Genomic DNA, 23601 nt, shown 5'->3' with positions numbered 1-23601 from the left:
ACAGAATGATACAATTATATATTATAAATCAATCATATTTGACTCCAACTCGACTCTTTAAGATGGGCCGATACCAATCATTGGAATGTTTGAGATGCCATTCAATAGATGCAGATTTTATCCATATGATTTGGTGTTGTCCTGTTGTTGCACAATATTGGAGGGAGGTGACATCATTATTAACGTCCTTGGTACAAATTCCCATTCCCCTTGAGCCGCTGGTCTGTCTGTTTGGGGTCTGGGATGAGGAGACATGGGGTCAATATGTTGGGATTTTTCTACAGGAGACGTTGTTTATGGCGCGAAAGGTACTGGCATTGCGGTGGATGGGAGGTTCATCTCCCTCTCTCTGGTCCTGGATCAATTTAGTGAACTCAATCATCCCATATGAGCACACACTATAGCAAAATAGAGGGTGCCCGGGTAAATTTGAAAAGATTTGGGAAAGGTGGAATTCTTCTCACCTCACTTTGTAGAGTGGAGATGTCACATAATAAAAGATTAGTTGCGTGGAAGTAGGCTGCGGAATAGTTTAGTTTAGGTTTATGTTTTTGTAGATGTAGGTACAGTCTAGAAGCTAGGCAGATCTCATCACTCAAGTAATAATACAAGACCATTGTGATTTGATTGATGTTGCATTATGCTTTATTCTGTATACAACTGGTATGCACATTTTGCCTTGTACCTCAATGTCATATGAACATATATATATTTTGTATTATGTTTAACATTATGTACCAGTATGTATATTGTACAACTGTTTATGACTTAATAAACGAATTTAAAAAAAAAAAAAAAGGTTGCCCAAACTCTTGCCTTGACCCATTCTCCTTTTTGTAATTTTTAGAATTGAAATGATAATATTTTTTTTTTCCTGAAATACAAAGGAAATGTGTCATCTTTACTTTTATTGTATGTTCTCACGGTCAGTAAACACTGCGGGTTGGACGCTGCGTACATCCGCAGTGGCCAGATCTTACAGCATAGTGGTTGGGATTTCAAGAATTCCGATGTTTACTATGTATGCACACACGCTTCCGGCTTACCTGCGGAGATGGACATGCATCGCGTCTTTACAGACTGCAGCATGTCAATTTATGTAGTGGAGATGCTCAGTCTCCACTTCGTAAATTACCCATACACTTTCATTAAATGTAGTAAAACCTCATTATCGTCTTAGTCACATGCATATTAAGTGCATGTGACTAAGTAAAGTTTCAAAACAAAAATCTCTTTAATGTTCAGCATACTCACAAAGTAAAAAACAAAAGGATAACCTCCGGATTGCAGCCGGGAAACAAGATAGTCCCTCAGATTGCAATCAAACATGCCAGTTCACCTCTGAGACCCTTTGCCGTGGGCGACTGCACCGCCGTGTACTCTGTGGGTGCCAGGCCTTTCAGCTCCACTTGTCTGTGTTGCCTCACACAGGTGGAGCTCTGTAGAGCCTTTTGCTCTGCACGCTTGCTAGACTAAACTAACAATGATCCTGACACACCCAAACCCTTTACTGCAGGGTTTTTATCTGGGATCTGTGGCCATGGGCTTTATGGAAAACCCGGGCTGGAAATGAAACGGACTGCACAACTACCATCCTGTAGTCCATTTCAAAAACAAAAGCCCAGAGCAGTTTTTCTTAAATCTGCCTTGGACAAATAGCTTGCTCAAGACTATACTCTCTTTTATTCTGCATTGCAATCACAGCTACGACTGTGACTGCAATGCACTCCCATGGCCTCTATACACCACCGTGCGCATCCTGGGGGGAACACATAGTGACCCTTGCATGTGACACCGGTCACTGCCTCAGAACATATATATATATATCACTATTTATGGATTATTAATTTATTTGTTTGTGAAATATTTGAAATATTGCAACTATCTATTTGACTATCTACAGTTGAAACTAGAAGTTTACATTCACTATATAAAAAGACACATTTGCATGTTTTTCTCAATATCTGACATTAAATCAGAATAAACTTTTCCCATTTTAGGCCAATTAGGATTAACATAATTATTAATATTTGCCAAATGCCAGAATAATTTTTAAGGCATTTTTGTTACTGACTGCAAAGTTAAAAGTTTACATACATTTCACTAGTATTTGGTACCATTGCCCTTAAACTGAATGACTCGGGTCAAACATTTGTGATATCCTTCTGCAAGCTTCTCACAATAGTTTGTCGGAATTTGGGCCCATTCCTCCTGACAAAACTGGTGTAACTGATCCAGGTTTGTAGGTCGCCTTGCTCACACCTGCCTTTTTAGCTTTGCTCGTGAATTTTTAATAGGACTGAGATCACAGCTTTGTGAAGGCCACACCAAAACATTGACTTTGTTATTCTTAAGGCACTTTGTTACCATTTTGGCAGTCATTGTTCATTTGGAAGTGCACCAGTCTCTCCTGCAGCAAAACAACCTCACAACATGATGCTGCCTCCCCCATGTTTCACAGTTGGGAGTGTGTCTTTCTTAGGCTTCCAAGCTTTTCCCTTTTACCTCCAAACGTAACGATGGTCATTATGCCCAAAAAGTTCAATTTTAGTTTCATCAGACCACAGGACATGTCTCCAAAAATTAAGCTATTTGTTCCTGTGTGCATTTGCAAACATTAATCTGGAGTTTTATGTTTCTTTTGGAGTAATGGCTCCTTCCCGACAGAGTGGCCGTTCAGCCCATGTTGATACAGTACTTGTTTCACTGTGGATATTGACACAATCTTACCAGCTTCCACCATCATCTTCACAAGGTCTTTTGCTTTTGTCCTTTGGTTGATATGCACATGTCGGACTAAAGCACGTTCGTCTCTGGGACACAGAACCCGTCTGCTTCCTGAGCAGTATGATGGCTGGACATTCCTATCTAGTTTGTACTTGCATATACAGTAATTGTTTGTACAGATGAACAAGGCACCTTCAGGTATCTTGATATTGTACCCAAGGATGAGCCAGACTTGTGCAAGTCCACAATTCTCTTCCTGATATCTTGGCTGATTTCTTGATGCTTTCCCATGATGCTACACAAAGAAGCAGTGTGTTTCAGGTGTTCATTAAAATACTGACTCAGATGTTGCCAAAAAACTATCAGAAGCTTCCAAAAACATGACATCATCATATGGGCAGTCCGTCCAGAATTGCTTAAAGGCATAGTCATCTTAGTGTATGTAAACTTTTCACTTTGCAGTAAGTAATAAAAATGCCTTAAAACATTATCTCTATCTCATTATTCTGGCATTTGGGAAATATTAATCATTATGGTAAGTATGTGTCTTTTTATAGAGTGTATGTAATCTTCTGTTTTCAACTGTACATGACTGGATATATATTTGTGTGGTTAACAGAGTCTCACACTGCATTGTACACATATCTCAATGGAGGCTGGAATGTACAAAAGATCATTATGAAACTGTAACAATTTTCTCTGTAAAAGACAGTACAGACAGATGTGCAGCCTGACATTACAATAGCTTTTCCGCTCATGCTGTTGACACATCAATGCCAATGAAAGATTCCTATTGTGCAGAACATAGAACACTCTTTCATCCTCATCCCAAGAATTTCCATACATAATACAAAAGTACTTGCTCCATGCCCAAAATTTACATTAGGAGAAATGTGTGCTAACAACTAGCTGAGTGACTCAAATATATATAAACCAGACAGATAGTGCAGTGGACGACTGGTTCCAAAAGATATCCCCTGAAGAGTAGAACAGTTGGGTGTATATTGTGTATAGATAGCGAGTACACCATTGAAATTATAAAAAAAAAAAGCGAAATTAATCTTGGTGAGGGAAAAATTGTTGTACCGCTAAGAAATAAAAAATCAAGGAACATTTATGTCTCTATAGTGTTATGTCATATTTCATTTAATGTTTTTAGCTATAGACAATTTCATTTCACCTTCAATAATATAATAAAAAAAACTTGGCACTCAAAGAGATAGTGTTGAAAGAAAAGAGTTCCATTTTAATGTGCATACATAAGTAGAACGTTTTTGGTCTGTACTTAGGACCTTCATCAGAAACTCTAGGGATATACAGAAAATAAAATATGTGTCATAAAATTGACTAATTAAACTTTCCATTCATGATAAAACGAATCGCATTCTAGGACCAGTGACGCGCCGCGGGCACGTGACACAACTCCTGTCATGTGACCCATGATGTGCAGGACCTGAAAAACAGCCACACTTCCGGGAACCACGCTACACAAACCATGGTTGAAATTGACAAGGACTCTGTTTTACCCAGTGGTTCAGGAAGGTTTTTAACAAAGGGTCAACTTGACAATTGCCACGGAGCCCCATCCCCCAGAGTGGACCCAGCCTTTATAATCCAGAAACTGCACTGATACCAGTCCTGCATCAGTGTAGTTTCTAAACTTAAAAGTGTAAAAGGACCTTTGATGATATCATGTGAAAAAGTCCTTCACCGTGCATGAGTATAGGGGAACTAAAAAAGATGAGTGAGCCTAGCAAGTTCTCTGGTGTGTGCATGAAACGTGTGTGTGTGTGTGTGTAACGTATCGTGCATGCATAGTGTCCACAGTTAAGAATACGGGTTCTGCAGATGGGCATTCACCAGTGTAAACATGTCTGCAATTCCCTAACGAATAAGCAACATGCTCATTCATTGTTGATTGGAAAGTTTATGCCGGAACAATCAATCATCAGTCTCGTCAGCACACCTCCCAGTGTTTAACAGGATATGTGCTGCCGAGAATATGATACAGCATGGGGACAAAATGATCATATTAGCGATCATTCTGACCCATCATTTTTTGTTAGCTGGTGTAAAAACACCAGTAAAAAAAGCACCAACTTGAATATCATCAGCAGTAGATTATCAGTCTGAAATCAGCTTGTGTAAATGCACCCTAAATATGGTGCAGTGCTAGTGCACTGTGCAATATGATAGTATTTGGGGCCTGACTTTTCACTTTTGCCCAGGCCTACACTTTGTCTACTGCCACTCAGACTTGGAGCCAACCCTGCAGAACATATAGGTTTATAAACATTAGGCTGAATAGGAATAATATGAAGCCCCTGAGGCCCAATTTGATTGCTACAAAATTGGCTCATAACTCTGCTGAAAAATATTCTCCTCTAAAACTTATAATTGTAAAGTAAGAAAGTTTCTTACCTCGATGGACCATATTTGTAAGCCAGGCTTCCTACTAATGTTAGCAAGAGATTGCGTGCTCATTTTGACAGAGAAACTGTAAGACAAGATTTGAGAAATGTTCAGTGATGCTTATCAGTGGAACATAACTTATGTGCATAGCATTACAAGAAGAGAGACATTAAGACATATTGTAAAAGGTAAAAATAAACATAGCAATATTCCCAAACAAAGGGTTGTAGAGGTACATGTGCCTCTCTGGTCCTCTGCATGAGGCTCATACTTTTGTGCACTAGTGACTAGAGTTGAGCGAATTTGTTTGGATTCGGTCACCAAATCTGAATTTACCATATTCGTGCCATATTGGTACCCTATTCGTGCCGAAGGTATGTTTGATGATTGATTCCAAACATATTCAGCAATTTCTACTCCCATTGACTCTAATGACGTTCGGCTGTGTTCGACGAATATTGTAAAAACAATATTCACTGCTGGTCGTATTTGGAACAATCGTAATCCGAACAAATTTGCTTAACTCTTTTAGTGACCACAAAAAGGTCATAGGATTACCAGAACTTGGTAGTACAGTAACCAAAATAATTGCCAGTTACTCTTTAGAAAAAAAAGCAGGGGTGTAACTGTAGAGGGAGCAGGGTTACAGCTACACCAAGACCCAAAAGGTCACTAATACTATTAAAGACCTGTCATATTTGGGGGTCCTGTTGGAGATTTTGCTTTGGGACCATTAAGTTTAAGTTACGCCACTGGAAAAGTATCAAGGGTACAGTCACGTTAGGCAGTAAAGATGTGGCAGAGAGCAGGTCTGTGGCCGCTTGTAATCTTGCCATTTGTAAACCTCCTAATACCTGTGACATCACCGATGCATTATCACTGGTGTGTCTGCAATTTTGTAGACACCTGCAACATCATCACAGGTGCGTAAGCAATTTTGTAAGCACCTTCAACATCATCACTGGATCCTCTGCAATTTTATAGGCACCTGTGACATCATCATTGGTGCCTCTGCAATTTTGTAGGCACCTGTGACATCATCATTGGTGCCTCTGCAATTTTGTGGGCACCTGTGACATCATCATTGGTGCCGCTGCAATTTTGTAGGCTCCTTCAAGATCATGCGTCCATTGTAGAGCATCAATGTCATTAGAGGACGGACCTACTAATCAAAAAATGCATCGGGGATGACATAGTACGAGAATCACAGTGCTCTGGTCCGGTGGCCACAGACTACCAATATGGCCGCTTTATCAGTGTCCTGCAAATATTTTTGCTCAGTCCTAAGCAGTGCTATTAAATCACAACTGCAATCCTGCATATAGATACATGTTTGTTTTTTTTACCACAATGTCGCTATGATTCTACTTATCACTGTAAATGTGGTAAGATGTGATCACTTTTGATACAACACTTTTATGAAATGTTAAGTCTTAATACTGTTACAGCTGACATAGCAGCAGTCCATACAAATTTCAAAAACTGACCGTCACATCCAAGCATAAGCATAGTGTGAACAGATGCTTAACCTAGAGTCACCAACTCATATACATTCAAGCAAAAAAGGAAGCACACTGTAGCGCCAAACCATGCAAACATGAAAAATGAATAATGAATTTCATTACTGCATTAGAAGTATGAAAAATTGAGAAAGTTTAGCGCATAAAATGGCCAAGTTATGTGTACCTGGAAGCCACGTTAAGGCATTTCTCGTTTTCCAGGTCCCTGTCTATACCAATCCTCACTAAGACTGTAGTCTGCATCTGAATGGGAACCTATGAAAAATCCTCTGTTAGGACTGAAGTCTATATTTCTGTGGAGGGAAAATGGCCCTAGTTTGATTAAAAACGCCTGCAAATAACAGGTGGAGTGCTCAGTCAGAAGGTAAATGAATACAAATTTCAAAAACTGACCGTCACCTCCAAGCATAAGCATAGTGTGAACAGGTGCTTAACCTAGAGTCACCAACTCATATACATTCAAGCAAAAAAGGAAGCACATTGTAGCGCCAAACCATGCAAACATGAAAAATGAATAATGAATTGCATTACTGCATTAGAAGTATGAAAATTTGAGAAAGTTTAGCGCTTATGCTTGGATGTGACGGTCAGTTTTTGAAATTTGTATTCATTTACTTTCTGACTGAGCACTCCACCTGATAGCTGCAGGCGTTTTTAATCAAACCAGGACCATTTCCCCTCCACAGAGATATAGACTTCAGTCCTAACAGAGGATTTTTCATAGGTTCCCATTCAGATGGAGACTACAGTCTTAGTGAGGATTGGCATAGACAGGGACCTGGAAAATGAGAAATGCCTTAACGTGGCTTCCAGGTACACATAACTTGGCCATTTTATGCGCTAAACTTTCCCAATTTTTCATACTTCTAATGCAGTAATGCAATTCATTATTCATGTTTCATGTTTGCATGGTTTGGCGCTACAGTGTGCTTCCTTTTTTGCTTGAATGTATACGAGTTGGTGACTCTAGGCTAAGCACCTGTTTACACTATGCTTATGCTTGGATGTGACGGTCAGTTTTTGAAATTTGTATTCATTTACCTTCTGACTGAGCACTCCACCTGTTAGCTGCAGGTGTTTTTAATAAAACCAGAACCATTTCCCCTTCACAGAGATATAGACTTCAGTCCTAACAGAGGATTTTTCATAGGTTCCCATTCAGATGGAGACTACAGTCTTAGTGAGGATTGGCATAGAATAGGGACCTGGAAAGCGAGAAATGCCTTAACGTGGCTTCCAGGTACACATAACTTGGCCATTTTATGCACTAAACTTTCTCAATTTTTCATACTTCTAATGCAGTAATACAATTAATTATTCATTTTTCATGTTTGCATGGTTTTGCGCTACAGTGTGCTTCCTTTTTTGCTTGAATAGCAGCAGTCCATGTAATATGAAGTGTAGTGTACTGAGATCCTGGTTTGAATATATTCAAATGAACAGAGCAGAAGTAATGAAGGTGGGTTACTAAAAGGGCCCCTTGGGATATTAACATTATGAGCTTTTGATGTAGCACTTGGGTCAGCGATATGGTTATGGTAATTGGGTTGCACTGGGTTTTCTTGGGCCGACAAAGGAAATGATTTTGACATCTCACCATCTATCTATGCAGAACATGCGCGTGCCTACTTCTATTGGCATCTTTTCAATAAGGCTAATAAGTTAAAATAGAGCCTAGTGATAGGTGACTCCAAAGTTGTTTCCACATGCGATTATCTTCTGCTGCAACTTTTGGTACCTGTTGTATTTGGGGCTCAATATGTCACAGCCACTGGTATCCCACTATTTCAGTGCAACCCTGGTTGATAATGCCATGAATCTACAAGAGTGAAGCTCTAGCACTTTTTTTATACTAACAGCAGATCATGTTACAGTATCATATTTTACCACTTTGTGTGAAGCGGTGTCAAACAATAGACATTGGTCCATGTGGAAAAAAAAAAAAATCAAAGCATGCATGATTGCGCCAGACATGATTGACCCATAAGTTACTGCAGTACATTTGTCTGAATATCGTAAACCCTAAGGCCTAATTCAGGAGTCCAGAAAGAAACAGATAATTTTTCATCCTTATGGTATCCATATGTCTGTTTTATTACATCGGTATGGCATCTGTTTTATACGCCAAGAACTGAATAATTATAAATGCCCAAATACAGCTCTGGTGTCCTTTTATCATTTCAGAGAACCTCCCTTTGCCTAACTCCATTGTTTCCACAGATGCTATTAAATAAAGTATATAGGGGGCTAAGAGCTTCAGTATTGCTGCAGGCACTGCCCTGTGACCTCTGCTTACAGGGGTTCTCTGAGAATGTGATAAAAACGGCCGCTGTGACATATTTCAAACTGCAACCCATCCTAGTCTTCTGTTCAGCTACTACCTAAAGGAACACAGCTCAAAACATGTGTTTCCACTGTCGGAGGAGCAGCATTGTGTCACTCAGCCATAGAGCAGGGCTGTAGAAAGAGGGGAAAAATCATGCCTTTAGCTGAGTGAGCAGAAAGGGTTATAATTTTCCTGCTTTTGTCCTCCTTCATGCTCAGTCTCCATGCCATACTGTAAACTTGTCAGGCTGACTGAGAAAATACACATTCACAAATGAGCACAGAGTGAGATTGAGGCTGGAGAAAAATGGCTTGTTCTGCAGGACATTGTAATGTCTCACAGCAGCATTTTTATCACGTTCTCTGCGTATCGCCTTTAAGGCCAAGTTCAGATGGATGCATTTCACTGTCTGTATAGAGCCCATAATGCCTGACCTGATCACAGGTCTCCCGCCCATAACATATAGTCTAATATGGACTCAGAGGATGTACGTTTGGGTCAGGAGATCAACCATTATTCATGTTATTGTGATCCGTAAATGAACCATGTAATATGCCCATCTGATCCTAGTCTTATGGGCATTATATATGGTGGCTAATAGATTATAGCCCACCTGATGCAATATATAGAGTTCTGGAGCTGTAGGGATGAATTCTCAATTCTCTAGGCTAGGGTTCCCCAACTCCAGTCCTCAAGGCCCACCAACAGGTCATGTTTTCAGGATTTCCTTAGTATTGCCCAGGTGATAATTGCATCACCTGTAGAATACAAGGGAAATCCTGAAAACATGACCTGTTGGTGGGCCTTGAGGACTGGAGTTGGGGAACCCTGCTCTAGGCTTAAGACATGACATCTCCCTGCACTCCTCGCTGTCTCAGGGTCTATTCATACCTTGCAATAGTGGATTACATTCCATGAAGATTCTCCTTTACACCAGGCCATAATGTACATACCATGACTATCTGATACATACACGACCCAATGGAAAGAGTCACACATGAATGTCCCCAATGTCCCTTTACAGCAGCCACAATATGGGGGTCAGGGACCCAGTTCTAGAAACAGGAGCAGGTTCTATAGGTGGGATCTGCATTTGTGAGACATTTATGACATTTTCTGTGGATCTACTATAAATGACTAAGTTGGAAATTAAACCTTAATGGAAAGTAAAAGGTTAATACTTTGCAATCTCTTCTCTAACTAGATGCTTTGGCAAAAAGTCAATATTGTACGTGGCTGTATACATTGTACTTTTTGTTGCCTGGCAGGTGGCACAATGCCTGGATTCACTAGTTCAGGAGCTGCAGACTGGTACATAAAAGCCCGAGCTGTTTATAGTATAGTGGAGCGCCCTCACTCACCAGGGCCATGTGGTACTCGGTACCGGGCCGGTTGATCTTCTCAACGGGGGTTATCACGGCAGCAGTGACCCGGTCCGTGGCCCTGGGGCTCCATTACAGAAAGGGGTTATGTTTCAGTGTGCTTTTGGTGGTGAAAGTTTATAAGTGATTCGTGACGCCACCTGTGGTGTTCGGCAATGGAGATGTAAGTCGACGCTGCAGACAGATCCTCTGGGACAGATGGTGGGGTGCAGCAGGGATGTTATAGCCCTCCACAGGCAGGGCTGCAGTCTCAGGGCAGTGTAGGTGAAGTGACACGTAGATGGTGTAGTGTCAGGCGCAAGGGATGTAGCAGTGCTGGGCAGGTTGGCGCAGGAATAAGTGGAGGACACCAGGGCATGTAGTTCCAAAGCTTTACTCACAGTCTGTTGCAGGTACAGGTGCCCGCATCCACGCCGTGTCCTCTGGGTCAGGAGCTCAGCCAACTTCCAGGCAAGATGAAGTACTCCTTTCCAACACTCCACCAACATATGTGCCTTTTCTGAACGTCTCCTCTTATAGCGCCTTTGAATGAAGTACTCCTAGTACTGAGTTACACTGGAGTTCCTCCTGTCAGATGTTCCTATGAACTCTACTTGTACAGCAGACAGCTGTAGCCTGCTTCGGGGACTCCTTGCTACTAAGTCCCGGCTCACTAATATGTTGCTGTTGTGCCCCCAAGTCTGGTGTGGGAATAAAGCGGTCACTACTTCTATTCCTCCGGTGTCTGCTGCAGGACCATTAGTATCCATACAACCTCATGGACCGGACCCCGGCCTTGCGCTGTGAACTTGGGAAGGGTTCTCTCTTCCAACCCTGATCCTTAGTTCTCCTATTCTCCTTACGTTCCTTGCTAATCCTTCTTTCTTCTGGAGAATCAAGCTTCCTTTCTTTGTCTCTTTCCTGTGCCAGCAGACCCAGATCACTGTGGCCTGCTGCAGCACTTCCTTCTTCCATCCCTCTCCCGGGGATCTTCTCTTTCTCACTCTCTGTCCTTCTACATCCTCACTCATTGACTGAATGAAAGACTGACTGACTCAACACTTCCCGCTCTTTTGTGCGAACTAAACTCCACCCACCTCCCAGCACGTTTCGTGTTCCAAGCAGGGAGCCACCAAGGGGTGCTATGCTACACTCCAAGCAGGGAGCCACCAAGGGGTGCTATGCTACCCTCCAAGCAGGGAGCCGCCGAAGGTGCTTTGCTACACTACTTTGTGGTGTGAGGTGCAGGTGTTGGAGTGTGGTCAGGTGTCTCCACCTTAGCTGGATGGTGGGGTACCACACCTCAGGAGGAGGTGCAGTACCTCTGTGGTGACTGAACCCTCAGCTGCGCCACAACAGCACAGACCAATAATGCCCAATGCAAACAGCCATTCCAGTAAAGAGCAACTTTATCCACATCAGTCACATCTCACTCTTTGCACCTGACTATTTGACTGCCAACCCATCTAGATGATGCATTTCACATAAAAATTCACTGAGGCTGTTTTCACACTATGCTGTTTTTTGCTGCATTTTTCATGGTGTTTTTTATTTGACAAAAACGCTGACAACCAGAAAGACATGTTAAAGGCTATAGTGAAATTATAAAATCTACAACAAACACAATTGTTTTGGTTTGTGTCAATTTTTGGTCTCAATTATTTTATTTTTTTTCAGAATGAAGCCCACTCTGTGTTTGATACCATTTCCGTCCATTTTCCCATATGCCCGAAAAACACCAGAAAAAATGTATGTTACAATTTTGTGACGAAATAAAAATTATCACCAAATATGCTTAAAAAACAACAACAACAACACTGAAATCCATGGTGTTTTAACAATCATTTCATAACACTAAAAAAGGTTTGCTGGAGGCTTTAGGCCAAATTCACATTACTTTAACACAACCTCCTTATTACAACCACAAGACCCAGACGCACAGCATTTCTACTGAACTGATTTAAATGGGTTGTTCCATGACCAACATCTATCACCTATCCTTAGGGGTTGTGATAAATGCATGATGTCTGTGGCAGATCACTTGGATCTTCAGAAATCATGAGGGTCCCAAAATTCCCTACATGAATTGGATGGTATCTTACTTGCGTGACCAGAGCTTATTTATTCATTCATTCATTCATTGTGGGAGAAGAGGTCACACATGTTAACTACCACTTCCAAAAATGAACAAACTGTTCCATTCATACCAGTGATTTTAGGAAACCCAGTCTTGTGAATGCTGAGTCCCAGCAATCATACATTTATAAGATATCCTGTAAATAGGAGGGTGGTCTGGACCTTATATTCTTACCAGGTTATCTTTCTTATTGGTGTTAGAACTAATAAAGCAATTTGTTTTACGTATCGTTGTTTTGGTTTGCCTCTTTCTCTCCTTGCACCACACCTTCTATACGGCACATCCACTTTAAGGCTCATACTAACTGGAGATAAAATCGGACAATTATAATCCGATTTAAAATCGGATTGCACTCTGACCAATGTTAGTCAATGGGTGACATCTCACTTGCGATTTTTTCCCATCCGAAATCAGACTGAGAAAAAAATCGCAGCATGCTGCGATTTTTGCCAATGCAAGTCAATGGGTACGATTAAAAAACGGACAATCCGTTTTCCATCCGTTTTAAACGGATGCATTATCATTCTGTGGCATAGAACACTGTAAATGGTCCTGTAAATGACTGTAGAAAAATAGTTGCTGCAAAAAAAAAAACGGATTGCATACGGATGGAAAACGGATGGAAAGATTAAAAATCGCATAGAAATCGCATGACACTCGCATAGCACTCCTCCCTTTTTTACAGTCCAGAAATAGGACCTTTTTTTAATCGCAAATGGGTATGAGCCCTAAGGGTCCCATTACACATAGCGACGCTCCAGCGATCCCGACAACGATACGACCTGGTAAGGATCCCTGCTGTGTCACTACATGGTCGCTAGTAAGCTGTCAAACAATCAGATCTACTCAACGACGCAGCAACGATACGGCGATCCGTATAACGACCTCGGCGGTCGTTGGGACCTTGTCACACAGCAGCTATTCTGACGACTCAGACCTCAATAGGCGTGCTTCAGCAAGGTCACTCGTCGTTGTTATGGCATCAAACACAGCGATGCATGCTGGCCAGCGGGACACCAGCGATCAAAAAATGGCCTAGGACATTCAAGCACGATCAGCGATATCGCAGCGGTGGGGGGGCGGTCGCCACTATGTGTCACACGTAGCGAGATTGCTGGCGAGGTTGCTGTTGCGTCACAAAATTGGTGACGTTTCAGCGATCTCGCTAACGATCTCGCTATGTGTGAAGTACCCTTAAGGGCATGTTTGCAGTTCCACGACTACATCTCCCTGCTACCACCATGGCCCATTTTTTCTCTCTATTCATGGTAGTGCTAGGACAGCCCCCATCTGTACCATAGCAATACAGCATATCTCTGCCAGCGCTTTGTTCCTTCTCGTGCTCTCCTCACAGCTCCACATGAGCAGCTTGCCTACGTTGCTACACGCTATTCTGCACCCACAGTGTCATGTTTTTGGAATATTAACCTTCTTTTGCCATTGTCTGAAGAAGGTCCATGATAGTGACTGAAACGTAACAAATAGAATGTACACCGTGTGGATTATTAAGCTGTGAATAAAACAAAACTATTTTTTCTGCATTTGGGAGTGCCGGATTTCTTTTTCTGTAAAGATGAGTGTATAACCCCGCCCTCTCTGCATAGCCACACTCACTATAATATCCCACATCGTCCCGTCAGCCAGAGCTACCGGACTACTTCCCCTAATATCCCACATCATCCCGTCAGCCAGAGCCATCGGACTACTACCCCTAATATCCCACATCATCCCGTCAGCCAGAGCCACCGGACTACTACCACTAATATCCCACATCTTCCCATCAGAGCAATCGGACTACTACCCCTAATATCCCACATCATCCCGTCAGTCAGAGCCATCGGACTACTACCCCTAATAACCCACATCATTCCGTCAGAGCCACCGGAATACTACCCCTATTATCCCACATCATCCCGTCAGCAGAGCCATCGGACTACTACCCCTAATATTCCACATCCTAACTTCCATACTGGGGATCCCTTTAAGAGAGGCCTGGGGTCAAAACCAAAGCGCTGGATGGATTTGCCCTGACTTCTATACCAATGATCCCTTTAAGAGGGAAGATGTGCCTATGGGATGGAGGATGTGTGATGGGTATATCGGAAGGAGGGGGGATTCATTTCTGTCATGTGCTCTCTGCTCCTTTCTGGGGGGCAGACAATGGCTGGAAGCTTATGTTCCCGGGGATGCTAGATTTCTCCCACCATGGCAATGTCTGCTGAGGTGTTGTCATGGAGTAAGAAAACTATTGCTCATAGCAACCAATCTCAGCTCAGCTTCTTTGCTTAGTGATTGGTTGCAAGGAAAACTGTTGCTCATAGCAACCAATCACAGCTCAGCTTCTTTTAAACAGCTCTGGTGAAATGAAAGATGCTTCGTGATTGGTGATACACACACACATACATACATTCACTTTTAGATATATAGATTAATCTCTCCACAACACTTGGCGGTCTCCTTAACTAGAAACAATATGTCTATGGCAGTGATCAATATAGTCTGCATTTCTCCTTTTTCACCTGACACTTTTACAACTGGCCCTAGCATTCAATTATTATAAGGCAATCCTACTCAACCGGCCATAGACATGTAGTAGTTTTCGCTGACAAAGTTCATCCAGTCCTACCATACTCATGCACGGGTCACTCATCCATGATTTTTTCACTATGAAGATGGGAAAAGCCATCGTCAAAACGCTCTGCCAGAGGCTCATCCTCAGCAAGCACCAAACTGATGAGCATGATGAAATCCAACACACCTGATCTCTCTTTCCAACAACATCTGTCGTCAAGGGCTGATTGGGGCGACACAAATATTCACTAGATTGTCTGACAATTACGCCAAAAAGTTTTTTCTTATTTGTGGCCATCATTCCACATTTCATTTTCTTCTCGAAGTTGACAGTGCATGATAATTAAAGTATCTTATATTTTCAAGGGGAACCTTTCACATTGAAAAACACTATTTAGCTTCAGACATAGGGTTAATCTGCAAAAAAAAATAGCATTACATTGCTGCCTAACCGGTTTACTGAAAGTGCTGCTACAGGTAGAAAATGAACTTTTTTCCTCCTTGGAGCTGCCGGCTTTCAGTCCTGGGGGATTGCATGAGTGGCTACAGTCACCGCTCACTATATTGTGATCATCGGCAGTAAGCACGCCCCGACACATTGTTTGATCTCTAGCTCTGCAGGGCACCTGTGCGTGGCGAACCATCAATCATAGTGCCAAGGCGTGCTTACAGCTGCCGGGCAGTGACTGCAGCCACTCTATGCACTCTATATAAGTGAAAACTGGCAGGTCCTGGTAGAAATAAAATTATTTTTCTCCCAATAGCAGCACTTTCAGTAAGGCGGCCAGGCAGCATTGTAATGTTATTTACTTGCATATTATCCGTACATCTGCATGCAAATAGCGTATTCCGACATGACAGGTTTCCTTTACATTAAGAAAAAAAAAGAACAAGAAAGTATTTAATCTTTCTTAAATGTTTCAAACTCAATACTATACAGAATCAGAAAGTATTGACAAGCATTGTGATTCAAATTACACAATTTAAACCTTTATGCCGCCTGGTTAAGTTACTTGGTAAGGCCTATTTCACACATCCGTTTTTTGCATCCGCCAAAGTGTGAAAAAATGGATCCGTTTCCGTTTTGCCGCAAACGGATGTAAACGGATCCGTTTTTTTGACGGATCCGCGGTAGCCGCTAATGGAAGTCTATGTGACCAAAAAACGGATCCTCCAAAAAAATGGCGTATCCGTTTTTTAACGGAAAACGACGGATTGTGACGGATTTAAAAAAATGGAAGTCATTAACATACTGGTAATTCTTAGGCTTTGTCCTAGCTCTACCCCAGACCTCACCAGAACGGTAAGGACTGCTCTACCTATACTGACTCCCCTTGTGTAATATACAAACGAAGAGTTTTCAGGATTTCGTGCCAAACCACTAAAACCTAAATGTGAAAATCCTTCATATTTGTTTTGCAAAGTTGTTTTTCTCATGTTTTCACAGACATCTGTGGATCTAGAATATCATAGTACGTGTACAAATCTACATGAACTCGGCAGGGACATATTTACATCTCAGGCTGCCCTTGGCACTAGGATTCATTTTGTTGGCTTTCCCTTATTATTATTTTATTACATTATTATGCTTTGCTTATATATCACTATTAATTCCACAGCACTTTACAGACATTATCACTGTCCCCATTGGGGCTCACAATCAAAATTCCCTACCAGGATGTGTTGGGAGGAAACTGAAGAACCCACGCAAACACAGGGAGAACATACAAACTCCTTGCAGATGTTGTCCTTGGTGGGTTTTGAACCCAGGACCCCAGTGCTGCAGTGCTAACCACTGAGCCTGTTTCAAGACTCTCACAGAGCTCACTTATTCATTTTTGTATTGTGACAGAGAGCCTAATTTTTAAGTTAATACCAAATTAGAAACTTAAATGCTCAAATCCTTATGATAAAGAAGGAAAAATTGAAGAGATCCATAAAACAATTCTTTTTATTTAAATATAAATATAAAAACCAAAGAATACAGATAAAAAAGCAGAATGCCTCAATGAAGGACAAGACAGAAAAAACACAAATGGACCAAAAATGAGGTGATCAGTATAGAAAAATGTGAGTGCTCACTGGGGTTCCAAGCTCCCTAAATAAGACCATAATCATAAATTGCACCAAATCGCCATATCTAATAATTAAATATAAAGTGCATAGTGCAATCTTATTCATAAAGGCAATAGAATAGGCAAAGTACTGAGCGCCATTACTAAGCCGGGCTTAATGTCACTTTACAATAGCAAGGTGACATTAACGCCTTATTAACCCCACTTGCCACCTCTACAGGACAAGTGGGAAGAACCCGACAAAGCTCCAGGATAGGCACATCTAATAGATGCACCTTTTCTGGGCAGCTGTGGGCTGCTGTTTTTAGGCTGGGGGGGGCAAGATCAATGGCCCCTTACCAGCCTGAGAATAGCAGCCCCCCAGCTGTGAGTTTTTCCGGGTTGGTTCGCAAACAGAGGGGGACCCCATGTCGGGTTTTCATTCATTCATTCTCTCCTGCATGCAGTTGCCGGCAGAGCAGGAGAGAAGAATGACAGCCGCGTTCTGCACCAGCCGCCAGGAAACAGCAGCTTACAGTAGCGCTTCTTCCCCGTTGGCCGTCTGTGAACACGGAGGACAGAGTGAACTGTTCTCCGTGTGCAGCACGTTTTGCGGGCTGTGCGCTCCCACAAACACTGATATGTCTCCGTGTTTTGCACATGGACACATGGTCCGTGAAAACACGCTGACGTGTGCAGAGAACCATTCATTTTAATGGGTGTACGTGTGTCAGTGTGTCACTATACGTACCGGAGCCACAGACGTGTGAAACCGGCCTTAGGTGAATTAGTCAACAGATTTATGCTGCCACATCTGGAGGTAACATTCAGAAGTAGCAAACTCCTTAATTTCAGGTTTCACTATATCTTTAGGACCCAGTTTATTTTATTTTTTTTTTATTGCCAACCATCCTTTTTCCTGAAGATATAATGATTAATAAAATGACCATTCCAACTAGTCCTCAGCATTAATGTAATCTTATTTAGGAATTAATCAGCCAGGACCACGTATTGACACTTCATACTATCTAACACATTTTTTGTAGGTGTATCCAATGAAATGATGGCAAATATTTGATGATCAGGTGTGAGACTATAATCTAGGTTTCACTCTATCCTTTTCTTCCCCTGGCAGAGCGTGGGAATAAATACAATAAAGTGTTTGGCAAAGCTGGAGCTGGCAGTGATTTCTTCAGCATTTGCCATTATATATGTGATCCCATGATTGTGTGTGATTGAATCTTGATTCCTAATAATTTCTAACATCTAGGATTCTATTCTGCCTGCAGATTTTGGTGTTTTAAAGAGAGTTATGCGACAAGTAGAAGATGCCATGATGATTTAGAATCATCCAGCAACTAGAGGGGTTAAAGTGGTTACAGGAGACTGGATTGGTTAGCATAGCCCCTGGGGATTCTGGGAAAGTTGTTGTTGTGTCTGGTATTGATGGGCAATCCAGCTCTTTTTGGTGATCTGGCTCTCCATGGGACAATGCCAATCATCAAGAGCAGGAAACTCCTTGCAAAGTCAGAGGTACAGGAATTGAAAGAGCAATTCATAGCTTTGATAGCAGCGGTGCAGGAATATGCCCAAACTCCTGAACTAGGTCGTCGAGGGGGTGCAATATAAAGTATGAAAGACCAACTCGGGTGACGAACCATCAGCCCAATAGAAGATAAAAATAATGCGTGGGATTTTATGAGTTACTGTTTGTGTAGAAGATATTTTTTATATGACATTACTATCCATCCCTTGATTGTTGCTGTTTACAGTCAACCAAGTGTTGAGGACCCATCCTGGACCTCACAGAGGGTCTATTAGAATTCTACAAGGGTGAATCACTTTTTATAGGATGTCAAAGGGTTTCCTAGTATAAGCACTTCAACCCACAGCATAATGTATGATGTTCAGAATTCAGTTACTCATCTAGCCCCTTCTTTTTAATATCTAACCTTGGAACAGCAGGGGTTAATGCACAAAAAGGAGATTGTGTGATAGTAAACATTAATTTTAAATATCTTTGCTTTGCAGGTAAAGGGGTTTTACCCCTGGAGTAACTTGAAGCTTTTTGGTCTTCAAGGGCCATGTTGGAGAGTTTGCATTAAAGGGACACTGTTAGCACAGAATGACTGATGGAACCAAGTGCAGGCACTCGATGCACTAAGGCTTGGACAGACATTTAAGTGCACCTTACCACCTGCTTGTCTTCCCTCAATCTCTGCCCCCCCTCCTTTCTTTGACTGACAGATCTGGCTTCTTATAGCCAAAGATGAGCAAGGTCAGGTAGAAAACAAATTGGTAGGAAGTTGCACTTAAAAGATTGGCCCCGCCATGATGAAACGAGCGCCTGTACTTGGTTTGAACTGTTTTTCTGTGCTGACAGAGTCTCTTTAAGGCCGGGGTCACACTTGCATGTGCAATGCGAGAAACTCGTGCATCAATACCCGGCACTGCCGCTGGCGGTTTGGACCGGAGCGTTCAGCTGCATAGAAACACATGCAGCCGCACACTCCGGTCCCGAGTGCCGGCGGCAGTGCCGGGTATTGAGTCGAGAGACTCGCGCGAGTTTCTCGCATTGCACTCACAAGTGTGACCCAGCATAATGCAAAATCTCCAACATGGCCCTTCTCTAATGTATGTTTTGGGCTCCAGGGCCCTGGATGCAGTTGCACCCCTGCACCCATTCTAATCATATTCCTGGATTTTATATAAAATGGGGACCTCCACTGATTAGAAAAATGTTGCACTTGAAGCCTTCTGTCTTCTTTGACTATGACTTCACCACAGTTGACAATGTTGGCTGCCGCTTCATTCAAAGTCTATGGGGTTGGCGAAAACTGTTCTCATGATCGATGTGGGTCCAGGGATGGAGCCCCGAGTGAACAGACATTAACTAGCTATCCTATGGGCTAATGAACAAATATGGGGTTACAATGTAAAGTGAATCTCAATGGTTAATAGCTTAAAGGGGTTGTCCAGTATAATAAAAACATGGCTGTTTTCTTCTAAAAACAGTGCCACTCCTATCCACAGGTTGTATCTGTGATTGTGCATTACTCCTATTTAGTTCAATGCAGTTAAAATGCAGTACCAAACGCAAACTGTGGAAGGGAGTGGCGCTGTTCCTGAATTAAAGCAGCTACAGTATGTCTTTCTCATCCTGTACAACCCCTTTAAATATCAGTTATCATAATCTCTATCATTAGCTGCTGAGTGAATAGAATGAGCTTCAGGCAAACCTAGGAAAATGATTGCTCCCTGCTGATGCCCTGCACATCACAGACAATTATATGGCCATGAGTAGTCAGGATTACTAAATGCTACAAGCAAGGAAAAACGCTCATTGTCTTGATAGGCTTTGTCTACACGATCAGGAAATAGCAGCGTTTTGTACGCAGAGTAGTTTTGCTGCCTCCAAGACTCTGCGTTCTAATCATACAGTGAAATCCGCATGTGTTCAGTAAACCATGAGGATTTACCGCATCTAATAACTGGCTATGGGTGAGACTATGCAGCGCAGAACGTTAGATAATTGACATGCTGCAGCTTGTAAACACGCACCGCAGGTGAGTTTATGCAGGGTTAAATAGAAGCACAGTGTGTATGAGATTTCTATAAATCCCATCCACTGTGATTGTAAGGTAGAATGCAGCATTTTGGACGCAGTGCACGTGAGCTGCATTCAAAACACTGCTCTTCCTGATCGTGGGTACGTAGCCTTAGCCTCATGGTATTGTGGATGAGATAAGAAGCCTGTGCGTTCACAATCCCGGATTCACAAGCGTTCACTGCAAAGTCACTGAATACTATGTTAGGCCCCTTTCACACGTCCGTATACCGGACTGGTACTGGAGATATTCGTGTCTGTGTGTGTACTACGTGTGGCAACCGTGTGCCTCATGTGTGCTGCATCAGTACCACATGGACAGCCGCTGGGGAAGAAGCGCTACTGTAAGCGCTATTCCCAGGCGGCAGGTGCTGAAGCCGGCTGTCATCATTCTCCCCTGCTCTGCCTGTGAGCAGAGGAGAATGATGAGCATTACACTGTGTGCAGAATTATTAGGCAAATGAGTATTTTGATCACATCATCCTTTTTATACATGTTGTCCTACTCCAAGCTGTATAGGCTTGAAAGCCAACTGCCAATTATGTAAATCAGGTGATTTGCATCTCTGTAATGAGGAGTGGTGTGGTCTAATGACATCAACACCCTATATAAAGTGTGCCTAATTATTAGGCAACTTCCTTTCCTTTGGCAAAATGGGTCAGAAGAAAGATTTGATGGACTCTGAAAAGTCAAAATTTGTGAGATGTCTTGCAGAGGGATGCAGCAGTCTTGAAATTGCCAAACTTTTGAAGCGTGATCACCGAACAATCAAGCGTTTCATGGCAAATAGCCAACAGGGTCGCAAGAAGCGTATTGATAATAAAGGCGCAAAATAACTGCCCAAGAATTGAGGAAAATCAAGCGTGAAGGTGCCAAGATGCCATTTGCCACCAGTTTAGCCACATTTCAGAGCTGCAATGTTACTGGAGTATCAAAAAGCACAAGGTGTGCCATACTCAGGGACATGGCTATGGTAAGGAAGGCTGAAAAATGACCACCTATGAACAAGAAACATCAGATAAAACATCAAGACTGGGCCAAGAAATATCTTAAGACTGATTTTTCTAAGGTTTTATGGACTGATGAAATGAGAGTGACTCTTGATGGGCCCGAGGCTGAATCAGTAAAGGGCAGAGAGCTCCACTCCAACTCAGACGCCAGCAAGGTGGAGGTGGGGTACTGGTATGGGCTGGTATCATCAAAGATGAACTTGTGGGACCTTTGTGGAACCTTTTCGGGTTGAGGATGGAGTGAAGCTCAACTCCCAGACCTACTGCCAGTTTCTGGAAGACACCTTCTTCAAGCAGTGGTACAGGAAGAAGTCAGTATCGTTCAAGAAAAACATGATTTTCATGCAGGACAATGCTCCGTCACATGCATCCAAATACTCCACAGCGTGGCTGCCCAATAAAGGTCTAAAAGAAGAAAAAATAATGACATGACCCCCTTGTTCACCTGATCTGAACCCCATAGAGAACCTGTGGTCCCTCATAAAATGTGAGATCTACAAGGAGGGAAAACAGTACACCTCTGGGAACATTGTCTGGGAGGCTGTGGTGGCTGCTGCACGCAATGTTGATCGCAAACAGATCAAGCAACTGACAGAATCTATGGATGGAAGGCTTTTGAGTGTCATCGTAAAGAAAGGTGGCTATATTGGTCACTGTATTTTTTTTGTTTGTTTTTGAATGTCAGAAATTTTTATTTCTAAATTTTGTGTTGTTATATTGGTCTACCTGGTGAAAATAAACAAGTGAGATGGGTATATATTTGGTTTTTATTAAGTTGCCTAATAATTCTGCACTGTAATAGTTATCTGAAAAAACAGATATCCTCCTAAGATAGTCAAAACTAAAAAAAAAACCACTCCAACTTCCAAAAATATTAAGCTTTTATATCTATGAGTCTTTTGGGTTGATTGAGAACATAGTTGTTGTTTAATAATAAAAAGAATCCTCTCAAATACAACTTGCCTAATAATTCTGCACGCAGTGTATATTGAAGTCCGCTTGACAGCAGCTGGTGGCTTTTGGGACTGTTACCCCCATCATCTGCACATACTGTCACTGTTATTAGCGACAGCAGGTTTTGGATGATAGGTGTAACAGTGACAAAAGCCACCAGCTGCTGTCGTTCGGACTTTAATATAACGCTCATCATTCTCCTCTGCTGGCTGGCAGAGCAGGGGAGAATGACAGCCGGCTTCAGCACCTGCCGCTGGGGAACAGTGCTTACAGTAGCGCTTCTTCCCCGGTGGCCGTCCATGTCACACGGAGAACATCAAAGTGTGTTCTCCATGTGCACGTGTGCAGGACGTTTTGCTGTCCGTGAAAAATGGACCTGTCAGTGTGTTTTGCCCACGGACAAACGGTCCATGGAAACACACTGACATGTACATAGTCATTTGAATGGGTCTACATGTGTACGTGTCTATGGTACGTGTGAAAACTGACACCACATGTACCAGAGACACGGAGGTATGAAAGGGGCCTTATATAGAAAAAAAACAGATTTATTCTTGCTTTACAAGATTATAGGACATCAGCTGAAAGGGTCAGGGAAAGCCTTTATTCTTGAATTAGTACAGTCCCAAATGAATCAAAATTTCGAGCACCAAAGAAAAACAAAACAAATTTTGTGCCATAATCATAAACAGAATTGATGATATTTAATAATAAATCCAACAAGCTAATAAAAAAAAAAATTGCCACCATTGCCACCATTTTTGGAAAGAAAATCGAGCCAAGACGTTGGACAAAATGAGATAGCATGGCATCATCACCATAGGATGATGCTCCTGCCAACTCCTGTCACCTCCAACTCAAAAATATGTCCAGAATCCGTCCTTCCATTAATCCTCAATCTACTAAAATGTTAGAGTATGCC

The 23601-nt window shown here is 42.2% G+C and overlaps 1 protein-coding gene across 1 annotated transcript in view; it reads right to left on the bottom strand.

Annotated features, from left to right (window-relative positions):
- The window catches only part of VILL (villin like), a 156069-nt gene that overhangs the window by 108416 nt on the left and 24052 nt on the right, over positions 1–23601 (bottom strand). Inside the window, exon 2 of the mRNA XM_073581476.1 lies at positions 5149–5224. Coding sequence (XP_073437577.1) covers positions 5149–5211 — 63 coding nt within the window. The 5' untranslated portion in view covers positions 5212–5224. The remainder of the gene's footprint in view (positions 1–5148; positions 5225–23601) is intronic.

This window comes from Dendrobates tinctorius, unplaced genomic scaffold (genome assembly GCF_039654945.1).
Source record: "Dendrobates tinctorius isolate UK_male_01 unplaced genomic scaffold, ASM3965494v1 ptg000070l, whole genome shotgun sequence".
Taxonomy (NCBI): Eukaryota; Metazoa; Chordata; class Amphibia; order Anura; family Dendrobatidae; genus Dendrobates; species Dendrobates tinctorius.
Note: the sequence above shows the minus strand (reverse complement) of the source record. Positions and strands in the feature narration are given on the sequence as shown.